Genomic DNA, 17496 nt, shown 5'->3' with positions numbered 1-17496 from the left:
CTCCTATGTCACTCAGATCTACTGTATTATAATGTTTTCCCCAACAAGAAAATGCTCTTGTGACCTGCAGAATATTCTAATCAAATTCTATAAAAGGTTATCTTTCAGAATAATTAATGTATGGTGATAAATCAAGGCAGCTATAACTTATAGATACATAAATGTTATAGATCATGTCTTCAGCCCAGGTCTCCTACTACTCTTTTTAATCAGATTCCCCCGACTGAAGTGCCCTTTCAAATTCAAACACACAAGAGGTGACTTAAAATAATTGATTCCACTTTTATGTTATCCATTATAATAATCGGAACCACAATTATGCTTTACTGAAATTCAATACTCTGCACAAGGAGAGAGCTAACCTTCATCTTTAATTCCAACTGAACAATGGTCCTCAGTATTAAGATTTTTTAGGAGCAAGAGTTTTAGTAGCAGTGTCAACATTTACTACAGCACACTTTTCTCCTTGTGTGTTTGTGATCTTAAAAATAAATGCTGGAAATAACACAACCACTACAGCACATTCCAGACAACATGACACACATAAAATCATTCCTTCATTTAAGTTGTAGTGATGCAAGTCATACCATTTTCTGGACAGAGCTTATCGTAGGCATCTTCATAGATGTAGTTGCGTCTGATGGTGACATTGATGCCATCGGGGAACGGCCCATCCCCCTGCACGTCCCGTTTGTCAGCATAGATTAACCTCTGGAAGATCTACAAGACAGATGGACATGTGGTGGGAGAGTGAGTGGTAATCATTTTAGTTATAAAAAGTTCAGTTCTGCCAATAGGTTTTACTGTATTTTGTTCATCCTTTGTCTTTGATCATCTTTTTTGCAGATAATATTAGACAAAAAGAACAAAGGAAAACGGTATGAAATGCTACACAAGAATAACTTTTATGCCTCATTACAACTGCTTTTAATTTTGAACTTATGAGAACATAAGTGTTCATGACTGAACACCTTTTATGAGACCATGTAAAAGCAGGTGACCAATTCAGACTCCGAAATTAAAATAAACAAAAAAGGCATTACCTCTCAGCTCTGCCATCTGGCTTTAATATAGTGTGTCGATGTGCACATAATGATACGTCAAAACAGGCAGTTGTGTGGTTTCTATTAACGTACAACTGTAACACTTCGTAAACAGGCTTTTAATTGCACATCAGCACATGACTTAAGGTTGATAATACACTTGTATTTGATAGCACCCTCATATTGACATTAACCCTACAATATTCAAAGCTAACATGGCGAACAAAACACTAAATGTCTAGGTGAGACTGTCATGTGGTACCTTGACTCGCTCCTCAAAGGGAACCACGAAAGGGAGCTCTGTGAGGATGGCCAGGTGTCTCTCTTCAGACACAGACAGCTGTGGAGGCTCTGAGCCGACTGCAGAAAGACACATGATACAACTTGTTAGCACTTGCTTGTTTTGGACTTTATGTTTTCAGCCCACATATGTTGTGATCAACTCTTCAGCACTAGCAGTATCCAATAAATTCATAAGTACGTGACATTTTGACCCAATATAGAGACTCTTTCATCTCCTGTTCCACAAAGAAAAAGGTCAACTAAATATGACAGAGATTCACGGTTCTGCTCAGGGAGACTTCAGCTGAAATCGGGTGTCATCTGTGTGTTAATACTCTTCTGGCAGTATCACCATCCTTCCCAGCGCTTAGCTCTGCTTACATGCCAGCCATTAGAGATATTCAATCTTACAGCCTTTTAATTACACTCTTTTAATTAACCTAACTGTGAGCTGTCCATCCACCTGCCAGGCTTTATCCATTAAGCTGATGTTTGCTTTGTATTAAACTCGGGGTTTAGACTCTTTAGCCTTAAAAAAAAACAGCCCCCCCAATAGCTAAACTGCTCTTCATCCTCCTCACTTTGCATCCACTGCAGCTCAATTATTCTGCTCAATTAGTCAATCTGATCCACATTGTCCCATCAGGTTTGCATCTTTGAGGAGAAATATGGCCTTGAAGTGGTCAATACATTGCTCATTCATCAGCCACAAGCTTGTCCATTTAAGGAAATGAGAAAAAGCCAGATAACACATGGGCCAGATGTGGCTGAGTTCATCAGGTACTTTCACACTAATTGAATTTATCCCATACAGCCTCTAAGTGGCATTAGGTAGATCATACACACATTGTTATCAGCTTTTTTCACACCATACTTCACAGAAACCTGGATGGCTCAAAGTGAGCCAGATGAGGCCCTGCTTGCGTCAGTGGATTTTTCTCTGCCTAATTGACTGAATGAAGGGCCAACATGGCGATATATCTTTGTTAAAATGGGCAAGGTTAATGACTTTTGCTAAGGTTTTCCACCGCCCCTGTGAATTATTTTGATGGAAATCTTTACATTAAACATCTTTAGATTACAATCACTAGAAAGTAAATGTACTGTTTCAGTAACAACATTCACTAGTTCTACACCAACAGATGTTCAATTTGCACCCAACTTCTTCCCTCATTCTACTAAAGATAGAAACTAGGGAGATGGATCTTCACTCTACTTATGGGCTATATCAATGCACAGCTCCACAGAACAGAAGCATGAGACGCAAACAGAGAGAAGGTGACTTTGAACAGCAATTAGGATGATTTCCTGGGCAATGTATCAAGCTGACACAAGCATTATGAGATTTTAAATTTTCATCCGCTGCCAATAGAGTAGCTGTGCGGGGTACATTAAGTACAGAGTCTGGCTGTTCTGGCCGATGACAATAACGAACTATGCTAAGACAAACACATACTTTTTAAAGGGCAGGCCAAACTGTTACATCTGCTGTTTTCCTATACCACTCTATTCTGTTGCATTGTAGTGTTCCTACAGTGCTGTCTTCCCCTAAGGACAATTGTACTGTTTTGTTGTTTTTGTAGGCTAATTTAGAATTTGAAATACATTTCTGAAAAACTTTGTGTACAGATTTTTCAAAAATCCATAATAAGTTTGACCTAACAGACTTGGTCATATTAACTTGCAGAATACATTAAAGGACAGATCTGTGGCCTGTTTTGAATTAGTGCCAGCAGGACTGATTTTCCAGGGACAGCTTGTTCTTCGCTGCTGAAGTCTATGAGGGCTAAACTACTGCAAAAATTGAAGAAAAAAAATCTGTTGCACAAATGCATTTAGGCAGAGAACCTTTGTGTGCACATTGTGTGTAATTATAATCATCAGAACAGCTTTCTGTATGTAGCAGGACAGTGGCGGGACAAAGTTTATTCCAGACTGACCAACAGCACAGAATCATTAAACAAATTACACTACCATCAAGTGTTGACTGAAGTGGGCCGATGCGGCCCATCCTTCTTGTCCTCCACACATGTCTTGCAGAAGGGACGTACAGCTGAGTGACCTGGAGAGGCAAAAGGTAGGTAGTCAAATTGGCTTTGGAATATAAGCAAGGCCTTCTTAACATTTAACCTATATTTATCCATATATCTAATTGTAGGTGCTACAAACTTGTATAAAAAGTTGCTGAAAACATATTTTTGAAAATCAGTTTCATCAGCTGCAGATTTACCTACTTATACTGTTGCATTATCTAATGTTTTTGCATATTAACTTATAATAGTTTTGTTATTGTTTGTAGCTGAAAGACTAACATTTTGTTTAAAAAACTACTGTCTAGATAAAGCATTATTACTACTTTATACAACATCTCTCTTGCTTCTGCCTCTTGAAGTTATCCTCTTATCTGATGAAAAATTACTAAGGTATACACAGTAAAAGACAAAAAAAGATATAAACAACCTCCTCCTCTAAACAGGTGTTCTTCTCAGGTATCTTTAGGGCAGAGTGTGAGTGTAAATAGTGTTTATGCCGGTCAGAATTTCAACATTTTAATGGGAAAAGTAAAGGAAAACGATTTAATTGTGTAAATGTTCCCCCACTTTAACCAGCTCCAGACTCCGAGGTGTTTTATTCAGATGCATTTCATTTCACAGTAAGGCTAAAATTTATCATAGTATTACACCCAACAATGAAGATCACGTCAAAAACTAAACACTGGTGAAGATGGAAAAGTACCTTATCTGCTCGAATGTTGACCTCGTCAGAGAGCCAGTGACCTGCTGGACAGAAGGGTCGTCTGATGTCGCGAGCTTTCACCATCTTAACCAAGTTAGTGATGACCTGGGTAGTAGATCAACACGCATACACATGTATCACATTAACATCTCTGGTAACTGCATCCCCACAAATTTACTTCGCTGTTAGAGAACAAAATGTACATTTTAGGCAAACCTCAGAATAGAGATCACAAGACTGATAAAGAGGTTTTTCTGTGTATAAGCTGTTCAACATGAAGAGGTGCCTTCACTTAGGAAAAAAAAAGCAATTTGAGAATTCAGCCATTAGTGCACCATTTATGGGGGGTATAAAAGAAAAACGACCTGCTCCATCCCTCATTGTCCAGCCCTGTTAATTACTGGCGAGGGCTGCTGACATCAGCCATTGGACAGAGAAGGCAAAAGATACAGTACCAAGGGTTTACAGCACTGCAAGTGCCCGCGTGGCTCTTGCTTAGATGGCAGGAGGCTCACGTTTAATGTGATGTTTCCCTTGGATGTAATGTTGTTACTCTGTAACACACAAGTGACCACCGACATACACTACACTAATAGTCTGTCCTCACTCAAATGTTTTTTTTGTGTGCTAACTTCTGTTCTTTTCTATGCTTCTCGGCCAACCACCACGAGGCAACTAGAGTCTGCAATAACGGCAAGCGCAAAATGCTGTAAAAGGCACCTGGTGAAGGGTTCTGAGGAGGCCTACCCCCTGACTCTGGGAATGAATAAGCATTCCTTAATTAGCCCATTGGGTTAAGTACAAGCCTTAATGGGCCTTTCCCAAACTCCAGTGTGACATCATTCTCCAAACATGGGCAAGAATAAAGTTCCATTAGCAATATTAATACAAGCTTAGTTGATCATTTTCATTCAATTAACTTCTTTCAGTTAAATAGATAGCTTGAAAATGGAGGTGATAAAAGATGGGAAGGGATGGCTGATGACACGAACCAAACATTAGCGTGTTAGGGGTCAGCGGCATTAAACCGATTGTAAATCCCACCATTCAATTTGGAAAATGCATTTTCCCTGCTCCACACTTCTTTAATGGATCATTTCAGCTGACAAGGGGCCTTTGAGCAGATCTTTTATGAAAATTCCTGATGTGCACTTCACGTATTTGTCACCTTTCATGTTTAAATCCTTCTGTTGAAGACTAACAGCCATGGAGCAGAGGAGAGAGGAGAAGTGAAAGGGAGATGTGGAATGAGAGACAGAGTTGAGAAGAATTATGTTAATGCTGTTTTCTGCCTCATTTCCTCTGGGTAAATAACCAGTGGATGAGGTCCATGTCAGCGCTCCACCTTGTGTACGCCTGTTCAGGCATACATGCTTGATTTCCATTGACCCAGGGCAGCATTAAGTCATTCTGCTTCAAGGCACAGAGAGGCTACACAACAATTAAGCCTAATGTTATGGTGCTACATATCATGATTCTGACCTGTCAAGAAAAGAAAAATGTTTAGCATTAGCGTATGAAGGGACCTCATGAAAAATATGTGTGTACAGACAAAGTCAGATATGGAGCTACTGCATAAATATTTACATTATTTGGTCATTTGAATTCAACTGATTCTTATTCATGATTGTTTTGGACTTTTCCTATCCATTCCAGGATAAGATCCATCCAAGTCTGGGAACTTTTCTAATTTTGGACAATATTTTATAAATTTTGGATAATACTCAACAGCTATTTCTTACTTTTTTTCTTCTTTTAAGTACTACTAACTCATTTACTCTCCGTCCACGAGTCCACCCTACCACACATTTGCGGGCATTGTATGTAACAATAAAAGCAAAATATTGCCACAATAACAAAGTCGGTGAAGCAGTAGGGTTCTCTGGTTCTGCTGCTGCTCGCTGCTCATTTTGCACATCATCTACTGCACTTTGCCTCTGTGTGTATTACTAAGTATGCGTGCACACACACTTCCACTGTCCAGGGTCCTTCTCCCTCTTTTCCTCATTACTATATTTGAAGACAGGAAATTGAAAGTGTAAAATGTAGCAAAACAAAAAATATATTTTGCTGCCACCAATTCAATGCTGAAAATTCCAGTTTTCAAACACAACTAGCCTGCAGCAGATCCATTTCACCAAATCTCCAAGTTGCCAAGAAAAAAAAAATTTAATTTATGGCAAGGAATCTCTACCAAAATCTGTTTTTGACAAATGAGGAAAACGTAATTCAATGCACATACAGCTGTAATATGAGTGTACTGTTACACATCTTACTTTGAACAACTACTGTACCCAGCGTTGCTGCTCAGCCTGAATGCGCTGCTAAACCTCAGTGTTTGTCTTGACACCCACGCTGCGGAAGGCAGCCATGTACTCCTCTCTGTGCTCCGTTTTGGTCTCAGGGTAGGCCAGCTTAATTATTCCCAGACATGCATCTCTCAGACAGCGAGACAGAGTCACCAGCTCTGACAGCGTGAAGGGCATCATGGAGGACTGTGTCTGACCTGTTGAGTGAGACAAGGTATTCATTGTCTTTTACAGATATTGATTTTCACATTTATATGCTGGCAAGACAGCATGTCAGCATGTAATAGACAATGACAATAAATTATTTTGCTACCAACACCAAATAAGAAAAGTAGGAGAAGATGGATGGATGTGCATCCTAATCAAACATAAGTGATGCCTGGCAATTCCACTTCCAACAAAGGCCTTAACAAGATACAACCCAGGGCAATGATAAGGAACATTAGGGATCATGACAGAAAAAACTTGTGGGCGCTAAACAATGATCATTAACTTATATTTTTTTAAAATCTGGTTTAACAGATGAGTAAGTCTACTACCTTCCATTTCATGCCCAAAAAACTCGCTGTCATGCACAGAGATAAGTGAGTGGCTGAAGAGAGAGCTGAAGAGATAGAAGAGGGGAATGATGCAGTTTGAGTCCTCAAACGACAGGGGAGACCCTCGTGAGATCAGCTGTAGCAGCGGCACCATGGAGCTGAGGGGGCAATCGCAGAAAGGTTGACAATAAGTCACATACTACAGTATATGAACATAAGCAGAAAAATGCTGTATATACACGACTGCTCACACAAGGATGAAACCATCTGCTAACAATCAGAATTGTACTTGCTCACCCAGTGATCATTTTCGTTGTCATGGAAGTTATCAGGTGCCAGAGATGCCTTAGGAAACGTGCATTGAAAGCTAAACTGTACAAGAGTCTGCAGAGAACAAACACACAGATAGACATATTAAAGTTAAACATTTGAGTCAGAAGAAAGCCATTTTAAGTAGATGACACAATCAATGTGAAGTAAAATTATACACTGTAAAATTACTTTAACATTGTTAACAAGAGGAAGGAGGAACAACAAAGGATACTGTTAACCAACATGTTTCTCAGAGAATTTTCTTGGTCTTTCTCTCCCCTTTAATACCTTGTGAGGGCTGAAAAGAGATTAAGTGAGCCATAAAGCTTTATTTAGGTGAGGTATCTTCCATTAGTAAACTAGTTGCTGGCAAGGGTGCCCAGCTCAGGTCATAAACAGCCCTCTGGCTTCCTGGTGGAGCTCCATTTAACTTAATGGCCAGAGGAGCAAGACAATGGAAGATGGAGGAGGGGAAGCCTGGTCCTCACTGTGACCCCACAGCACCAACATGCTTCCACAGTCACAGCGAATTACATGATAACACTGAGGGGGGTCCACATACCTTGCTATAGTCACTCTGCAAGCAAAGGTCTGTGGCACCAAGGTGTGAAGCTGCTCTTTGTTCAAGTGTATGTGTGTGTTTGTGTATACTCCTAAATTGCACGGTTTTTCACACAGAGGATAAGTACATGTGACAATAATGTGGTAAGTAAGCTAAAAGGCAAAATGAAGTGTCCCTGCATATAATAGGCCCTTGTCTGAAGAGTGACAGTACTAACACCTATAAGCATACTTGCCTTTAATGGGCCAGCAGTATGTATTCACAGTGGAGGAGAGTAAAGTTAAACAAAGGAAAAGAGCTAAGAGGCAAAAAGAACGGGAAAAGGAAATCCTACATTTGCCGAATATTGTCACCTAAATGTCAATGCTTAAACTCCCGTTCCACCAGTCAATCTAAAAAAAGCCATTCCCAACTCCCACAGTGGAAATGAGCTTCAGGAGGAGACCATCACACAACTCTCAATATGCCTTGAAAAATGGTTGGTGCCAAACACACACCATCTGTCAGTACTACAAGGCTCAAGAGAGAAGCACGGAGTGCTGTGGGCTCATAACAAGTGATGTGGGTGTTTGATTGAAATGGGAAACAAAGCACTAAATGCCAGCTGACATGGTGATTTACAGCCTGTGAGGACCCAAACCCCCATTTCAATCATGGAATGAACCACTAATAAACAAAGCCAAGGCATCAAAAGGGTTTGCATGTGCATGTGTGCATGTGAAAAGCAGCCTGATGAATCACACCCAGATCATTTCATTTTGCAGTAATGAAAGAAAAAAATAGCAGTCGTGCTCAGGGCAGAACTGATACCATAAAGACTGAATGGCTTAACAACTAAATGCAAATTTGCTTTGCATGTATTAACATGACCAACATTATTTTCTCATGACAACACAAAACTCACAGCACACCTTCAAAGTAAATGAAGCACCTAATCTCATCTGCACTCACTTTCATCAGAGTGAGCCCCGTTAGCAACAGAGCACTGGGTGAAACAATCAAAATTAAATTACAGCATACCCCAAAAAACAGACTAAAGACAATGAGCAACTCAAGTAAAGTCCATTTTTGGCCAGTATCATTGTACCACTTTTAAGTTGTCCTCTGAAAAAAAGAAAAATGCAGAGTGGAGAATCATAAGACAACTTCCATATTTATTAATAAGGCAGTGTGCCGGGCTGGCTGGACGATCAGCCAGTCTCTCAGTTTTTGCTGTAAGGGCAGTAAATCAAGGCCGGGATGCAATTTGCTCCCCTTAGCCTCTTGTAAAGCTATCCCATCCACTCCTGCAGTGATTAATCTTTCTCAGTGAGCTAATTATTTTGTACAGATATCCAATAATGATGGAAGAGAAAGGGTAAGATTTATGGTAAAAGTGAAGGGAAGGAGGAAGCCATAAAAAAAAGAAGGGGGTGGGGGGGATTCTGAAATTGTTCTGAATTCTGGTCATAGATTTGTATGCAACCGTGCAAAGTTACTAGCTGACTATAAGACTCCAGATGTATGTGTTCAATTTTTATTACAGAGTAAAGTTGTTTTTTTTTTAATCACCGAGTGGTTTTAGGTAAGGCAGGGCCTCAGAAGTGGTACCAACACCAAGCAAATACAGATTACATGATATTTGGTAACCCGATACTGTACTGTACAAATAAATCAAATGGCCGCAACTGGCTCAACTAATAATTAACTAGAGCATAAAGCTCAATCTGGATCACCTCCCATTAGTCAATGCACCCCCCTCCACACTATCTCTGACATCCTGGCCCTAATGTAATCAACCTGAGAAGGGGTAATTGCCCTCATCCAGAAATGACAGCTTCCCTGACATCCCTGCTTCCTCTGCCGGCTGTAAATGCCAGTGGGTGAGGACCACTGATAACCGTCTACCCGCTGCACTTCATCGTTATTTACACTACTGCCTACAGCGCAGAAACACATAGACAGTTCTCCTCTCAGTCAGGTAGGCATGTAAACAAGTCCTCTGAATGCAATGCTCATCTTGACAAGACCTGCAAAATGCTTATATAAAAATAAATGAAAACATTTTTGTTTATTTCCATGTTATCTTTGGAGTCACTATGAGGTACACCTTTGTCATGGTAACTAAATATAAATACCAAAAACCATAAAGGTTTCTTTCCATGTAAAACAAAGAAATCGTGTGCTGTTTGGTAAAGCATTTTAGGTTCTCACTAATAAACGAGTCATTGGGTTTTTGTATTGTACCTGACTTTTGGCACCATGAGGCGATGCTGCACCATGAGTGTGTGACAGATTGATGCCATCATGGTGAAAACCTCCTCGTTGGCTGAATCTCTCCACACCAGGTTGAGCAGGGCATTAGTCTGCTGCTTGGTATCCAGCTTGTGGACGCACTCCTCTGTGATCAGCTGCACAGAGATGCAGCTGTCGTCCTGTCAGTGCAGATGTAATTCCGCAAAATAAATAAGTAAAAATAATTGATGAGTAGGTATTGAGTATGTATTACTTTTATATGTTGTATGATATGTGTAATAATAAAGAAAAAATGGGATGCAAACGCTAAAGATTTTATAACTAATTACCACCTGACACTTCAATAAGAGTGATATATCACTCTAAGGTTGCTATAATTCATTACCAATTTCTGTGTATATAGCATTTGTTCACGAGTTTGTAGTGAACCTGCATGGGAGGAGGATGAATGCCAGCGTCATCCTCATCTTCTGAGTCGCTGCTGGTTCCAGCAGCAGCGGCAGCAGCGTCCGTAGGGCCCGCAGGTACAGCAGGAGACCCTCCTCTGACAGTGAGCCTGTCAAAACACTTCCAGCATCATTACTGTTGCACAAACTGCCATATCTCACCCGTATATAGAGCAGTCTCCTTCAGAGCTTATGCTACAAATGAAACATATTTAATTAGTTATCATATACAGTAGTTTCTAAAGTGTTCTGACTCCTCTTTATGCACACTTGTACATTTAATTTTAAATAAAACTGCCATTTTTAATTTAAACTCAATAAACCATAATGACAAAGTGGAAAAAGTATTTGTGGAAATTTATTCAAAAAATCAAAAACTGAAATCTTTCATTTCCAAAAGCATTCAGGCCCTTATTTCAGTACCTTGTAGAAGCCCCTCTGGTGGCAAGTACAGCTTTGAGACTTCTTGGATAAGACTCTATAAGCTTTACACACCTGGATTTGGGGAGTTTATCCCATTCTTCCTGGCAGATCCTCTCAAGCATCAGCACATTAGATGGGGCATGCCACTGACTAAAACTACACTCAAACTAACTAAATCAAAAGAGTAAAATTTGACTGAAACTACATATTTTCATCAAAAGACAGATTAAATCAAATTCATACAACAAAATTAACACTGCCTGGCCTGCAGGCTGTACTGTGGAAACTTAACTGCACAGATGTGTGCCTTTCTAAACTATATCCAATCAATTCAGTTCGCCACAGGTGGACTCCAATGCACTCCCACTAGTGGAGTGTGTCTCCATCTAGACACATCTCAAAGACAATCAAGGCAAACAGGATGCATCTGACCACAATCTGGATTGCCATAACAAAAGGTCTGCATACTCCTTTAAATTTACTTTCTGATAAATTTGCAATAGTTTCTAAAACATCTTCACCTTGTCTTTATTGGTTATTGAGTGTAGATTGATGGGCAGAAATGGCAACTGTATCCATTTAAAATTCAATCTGTAACAAGTGTCCAAAAACTAAAGGGCTCTGAATTCTTTCTGAGGTGGTCACTCTTCCAAACTGTCACTCACCTAAGCAGTTCTCTCCTACAGAGAGGACAAAATAAAACAGCCATGGTGCCTGGCTCTGTGCTGCTGAAGAGGAGCTGATGATGGCCTGGAGGGAGCTGAGGAAGGCTTCGAATGGGAATGAGAAGCTGAGGTCGGACAGCGCCGGGATAAAGAAGTGAAAGATCTGCTCGGTAAACGGTGCAGAGATGAACTCCTTAGTAAAGGCTGCAAAAACAGACTGCCTGAAAGATGACAGATAAGCAAATGTAACAAATGATGAGTGACTGAACTTCACCAAATCATTTTATGTACACAGTTTTTGTTTACAGACATATCCTGCTATGTGTTTTGCACAAACTATATGTATGCTCTATGCCATTGCCCTCCAGGCAATCCTCACACTTGTCAGTCCCGGTCTATCATCCTCCAGCCACATCTACTCAGACAGCTCCAGCTCCGCTGCCGACTGTGGATGTGGATGATATGCATACCAGATTGCATGGTTCCACTGCACAAAGTTGAGCCCTCAGAAATGACATCTCTTGTGCAAATCTGCAGTATAGAGAGCCAAGGTGTCCATTCTGTTCACCATGCTTAACAGCCTAACAACACCTGTGGGGCTGGACACCTCACAATCACTTGCTTTACAAGAGTTGGAAAACCATTAGTTCCAGAACCCTGTGATCTTAAGCATCCTGCCCTCTGTCAGCCGCAAAACACGTTCCTCAACGTGAAACCACTGTGCAGGGCCTCTTGCCCCATTGAAGCACAAGGAGAAACTGAGGACATGACATAATCCTGCACAGAGAGACTAGGGATCTGGTGAATCCTGCACAGAGAGACTAGGGATCTGGTGAATCCTGCACAGAGAGACTAGGGATCTGGTGAGTAGAGTAAAAAGCTTCAGTTAGTGTAACCCACATAACTCAAAGATAAGGCCTTGGAAGGGTCATAATCAGGATTCTTCATCTGAGTAGACACCACTTTTTCTGGCCAACTATAAAAAGAGATGTTAAATCTGATACTCTCAAAGTTGTGTCCCGGCTAAGATACCTGCAGCACGTGCACCACTAGAGAGCATACAAACATTGGCTCCTGTGAAGCTCATCTGGACTGATTTCTGGTCAGCAGAGGACAAGAACAATTGTTCTGTTTTGAGAGTAAACTGGTCTCTAAACTTCTACAGCTTTCAAGGGTTGACAATTCCTATATGACGCCTAAAATCCTATGGGTGATGGTGGTAGAGAGCATTTCAAACAAACTTTTGGCAATATGTTGAGAGCTCTTCTGTTGAGAACCAAACAAGAATGGCCAAAACAAATACAAACGCTAAACTTTGGCTGCAATGCCACAGCTCATGAAACCACTGGACACACACCCTTTTACCTGACGTGTGTATAGTGGTTAGTACTATGCTGTGTGACAAGATTAGACAAATACTATACAGTAGTAAATGTAGTAGATTAAAATACTGGTGTAGCATTAATGAACAAAAATACTTCCTTTAATTACCGTATGTTCACATAGATTTTAGCTGAGAGCGTGGGGAGTTCTAACATCACCCTGTTCTTTCTCAGGGCTGCTTTGTGTGCCTTAGTCACACACATCTGGTGAGCCAAGTCAGATAATTAGCTGTTACAATCGGTGTGTACACAAGTTTCTCTCACTCCCGCCTTGCTTTTCTTCAAAGAAGAAAAACAGTCCTCTTCTTGTTTGTTATTAAGAACGTCTCAAATTGAGGGCAAACAGCGTGATATTCTGCACTCTTGTGTGCGAGCGCGACTAAGGGGCCTTTTATGGCTTGTTGTAAATTGGTCTCTGAAGCAATTATTGCTTCACCACTGCTTAGAGGGGACACAAACTGTTGTAACTTGTCTGATTGGGTTAATGGATGATTTTACAAGAATTCACTGGGGACAAAGTCTTTCCTTTCCTGCTATTATGCCATTTTCCCCCTGTACTCTAAAAACTGCAATTTTGGAGGTCTGAAGACAATAATTTAAAGATGAACAAATCCTTATCAACCTATACTGTGTACCAATCTCAAATAATCATTTTACTCTCCTGCTGTACCTTGCGCCTGTCATGCAGGAGGAATAAGTAAAGTGCAGAGGCTTGAGGATGTGCTCCAACAGTGTGCTTGCCAGAGGGACAGAAGGAGCATCGCTGTACTCCAGACTGGAAGGGAGTCTGTAATTCACAAGAATATACAGCGACCTGTAGTATCCTGAGCAGAAGACATAAATGGAAATGAGAAACAAAAGCAACGTTAACAATCCGGCTCACATCTTCCACATACATACTACAAAATAATGATATAAACATAAAAAGCAAAAATCCTGTTTGCAGTAATAAGTGTTAAATTGATATATTTCTCAGCTATTTCTAAATGTAAATAAAACAGCTAAACTCTTTAAGTACACTGCAAATGTGAAAAGAGAAGCAAGGATAACCTGCAACAAGGCCTGAAAACAGTACTCTCCTATGCTTCATATTTTTTGCTGTAGAAATAGGGCTAGCCAGTTTACATGGTTAATTAGGCTTCAAGAGGTCTGGTTGCAGTTGACATAGTGCTGAAAATTAAATAAGATGCTCTGTGTTGACAAGTATGAACAATCTTAAACAGTGATGTTGAAATGCATCGTACTTCTGGGAAAATGTAAATATTATGAGAAGTACTTGAGCACAGTACTCTATAGTCTCAGGTGGTTAGCAGAGCAGGAGCTGCCCAAGTAATGATAAATGTACTCAGATCAACTGCCACATATTCAGCAGCTCTATACACCTGTTAATGCTTCATAATTAGGCCTTAGAGGGTTTTCGTGTGAATGTGCTGCAGTAAACGGTAGGATAGATCAATGTTTACAATAATTACATTTTAGATATTTAATATCAATGCTTCTTAATGCACAAGGTAAATAAAAACATACCTTTCTGTACTACATAGTGCAAAATCTGCTCGAGTAACAAAGCAACATAGTTAGCATCTGAAATAACTAGAAGATAGGTTCTCTCTGAAGAAAAGATTTCTAGCATCCGCATAGGAACCGCCACATTTAAACTTTCATCCTTGCAGTTCTGCAGGAGTCTGTGAGATAAAGAGATAAGTCAAATAGTGAAAATGTGTTCAAATGTTCAACCATCATGCTGTGTCTTCAGACATCTACCATTCAAAAACATCAATTCATTACTAGCATCAAGTACTGTACCTGCAGCAAAAGCCTAAAATCCTCTTGATCTGAAACATACATGTCTGCTTCTGCGGGCCCACTAACAGCTTCACAAACTGACTGTTGTGTTTCACCATATTTTGGCACAACCACGTCTTTAGAAACACACAAAGAGAAACAATTTGTAAGACATACGTAAGGCTTCTGACTATAACTGCATTTCTGAAACCGTGATTGCACTTGTAACTGAAAATCATCAAAGACATGTTGCATTCTCACCAATCTATGTGCATCCACATTCTGTCTGTAAAAAAATATGAGTTGCCTTGATAAGAGGCAAAGACTCGGACCATCCAAGCCATGCTGAGCTCCCCCTGCCTGCATCTGGCTGGCACACTCATCAAACCTGGCTCTCTGGATGGCATACTGAAAGAAAACGTTTTAAGGTCACATGTTGCAAATCGTTTGTTTGAATAATATGACAAGCACCAGAAATGTACAGTAAAATTAATTATCAACTTCCTGATTTGATGTTGAGGCACCCTATGCCAAAATCACAGATGCACATTCAAAGAGCTGCTCAATTCAAATTTCTGGTCCACTGATTGTAACTACTAGCTAAGTCACCCAAAGGTATCTGCTAGACCACGAGACATGCAGCACCCTTTGTTGACACACAAGGTCAGTGGAAGTGCACACAAAGCCCCTTATGTTAGTTATTTACATTAACCTGTACCTAGTTTGAGACAGTCCAGAAACCTCCCAAGAAAAAGTGCCAGGCTGCCTTTGGTTTTGAATGTGGTACCGTCAAGTACACTGTGGGTGATAACGGACCCTCGGTGACTAAGTGCACCAGAAGAAGGGTGGAGAAGGTGCCACACAACAGACTTTCCTGGGAGGTTCTGGGACTTACTCCCACACGGTGGATGAGACTGTCCGCAACGGAGATAACTGACTGCCATTTTTCTTATTCCTGCTTTTACTGTTTGACTCAACAGTGACAAGCTAATGATACAACTGACACTTATGATGCAAAATTGCATCTCTAATTTTGAAGGTAACTTAACAGCATGAAATCAGAAAAAAAGTTTAGTTTAGTTATTGCTTGGAGACTGACCTGTTGTTTCAAGTCCTGGTAGCCACGTATGTAGGACTGAATAATAACAGCATTCTTCAGACGTCTTCTTTCATCCTGAGTAACAAAAAACATAGCTTACTAATGATGAAGCCAAAATATTTGTTACCATGACAGTAAAATAGGCTAAGAGCTTACTATCTTCAGACTCTTTGCTCTTTTGGGCCATATGCATGTGCTAAAATTGATATAATATTCGGTACTACGCTGTACAACTTAACAACACAAATCTGTATTTAAAGAAACGATGGATCCTTCAAACAATCACACAAAACAGACATGCAGTGATATTAAAACTTGGTTTTATGAGGCGCTTGTCAAAATGAGAATTGCAACTTATTTACCTCTCTTTTTCTTCTTTCCTCCTGAGTGCGGTGCAGGAGGAGAGATGCTTTCTCTTCCTGAGAAACAATATAAGAAAACGTTTAGAGAGACACTCTAAGCAACAACATCCTTTATTATTTTTGCTAAGCATACATGTGTGAAAAACTGGTTTGTTGCTATAATGTCTAGGTGGTGCCCAGAAAATAACGTGGGCTTCATAGATAACTGGAAAACATTTGGGGGAAAACCTGGTCTGATTAGCAGAGATGGCATCCATCCCACTTTGGGTGGTGCGGCTCTCATATCTAGAAATCTGGACAAGTTTGTTTTACAATCTAAATTATGACAACCCAGAGTTGAGTCCAGGATGCAGAGTCGTAGTCTTACACACCTCTCTGCTGTCTCTTTGCAGCTGCTACCCACCCAACGCTCCCAGTACCCCATAGAGACTGTGTCTGCCCCCCGCCCACCTAAATTATATAAATCAAGAATCAACTCCAGAGGAGTTATTCATAAGAACCTAATTAAAATTAAGATGACTCCTCTTATAGTAGAAAGTAATAGGACAATCAAATGTGGACTATTAAATATCAGATCTCTCTCATCTAAATCTCTGTTAGTGAATGATTTGATAAGTGAACATCACATTGACTTATTGTGTCTTACTGAAACATGGTTACAGCAGGAAGAATATGTCAGCCTAAATGAATCCACTCCACCTAGTCACAGTAACTGTCACATCCCTCGAAACACAGGCCGAGGTGGTGGCGTGGCAGCGATCTTTGACTCAAGCCTATTAATCAACCCTAGACCTAAACATAGTTATAACTCATTTGAAAGTCTCACCCTGAGTCTCTCACACCCAAACTGGAAAACTCAAAAGCCTGTTCTGTTTGTTATTGTATACCATCCACCTGCTCCTTATTCAGAGTTTTTAAGTGAATTCTCAGACTTTCTGTCTGATTTAGTGCTTAGTACAGATAAAATAATCATAGTAGGCGACTTTAATATTCATGTAGATGCCGACAATGACAGCCTCAACAATGCATTCTGTTCATTATTAGACTCAGTTGGCTTCTCTCAAACTAAATAAACCCACTCACTGTTTTAATCACACTCTTGATCTGGTTCTGACATATGGCATCAAAACTGAACACTTAATAGTTTTTCCCCATAACCCTCTTCTGTCTGACCATTTTCTAATAACTTTTGAATTTAAATTAATGGATTATACTCTATGTGGGAAACAATTCCACTACAGCAGATGTCTATCTGGCAATGCTGTTACCAAGTTTAAGGAAATAATTCCATCTTTATCTACTTCAGTGCCATTTGC

The 17496-nt window shown here is 40.2% G+C and overlaps 1 protein-coding gene across 1 annotated transcript in view; it reads right to left on the bottom strand.

Moving 5' to 3' along the window:
* ube3c (ubiquitin protein ligase E3C) overlaps window positions 1–17496 on the bottom strand; it is a 29564-nt gene that overhangs the window by 9416 nt on the left and 2652 nt on the right. Inside the window, 17 exon segments of the mRNA XM_020602315.1 lie at window positions 588–720; window positions 1306–1403; window positions 3300–3387; window positions 4062–4166; window positions 6338–6567; window positions 6910–7067; window positions 7207–7293; window positions 10010–10197; window positions 10448–10509; window positions 10512–10574; window positions 11553–11773; window positions 13605–13758; window positions 14462–14619; window positions 14741–14856; window positions 14981–15127; window positions 15819–15893; window positions 16181–16237. Of these exon segments, the coding sequence (XP_020457971.1) occupies window positions 588–720; window positions 1306–1403; window positions 3300–3387; window positions 4062–4166; window positions 6338–6567; window positions 6910–7067; window positions 7207–7293; window positions 10010–10197; window positions 10448–10509; window positions 10512–10574; window positions 11553–11773; window positions 13605–13758; window positions 14462–14619; window positions 14741–14856; window positions 14981–15127; window positions 15819–15893; window positions 16181–16237 (2140 nt within the window).

This window comes from Monopterus albus, unplaced genomic scaffold (genome assembly GCF_001952655.1).
Source record: "Monopterus albus unplaced genomic scaffold, M_albus_1.0 scaffold55.1, whole genome shotgun sequence".
Classification (NCBI taxonomy): Eukaryota; Metazoa; Chordata; class Actinopteri; order Synbranchiformes; family Synbranchidae; genus Monopterus; species Monopterus albus.
The sequence above is the reverse complement of the archived record's forward strand: the minus strand, read 5'-3'. Positions and strand labels throughout refer to the sequence as shown.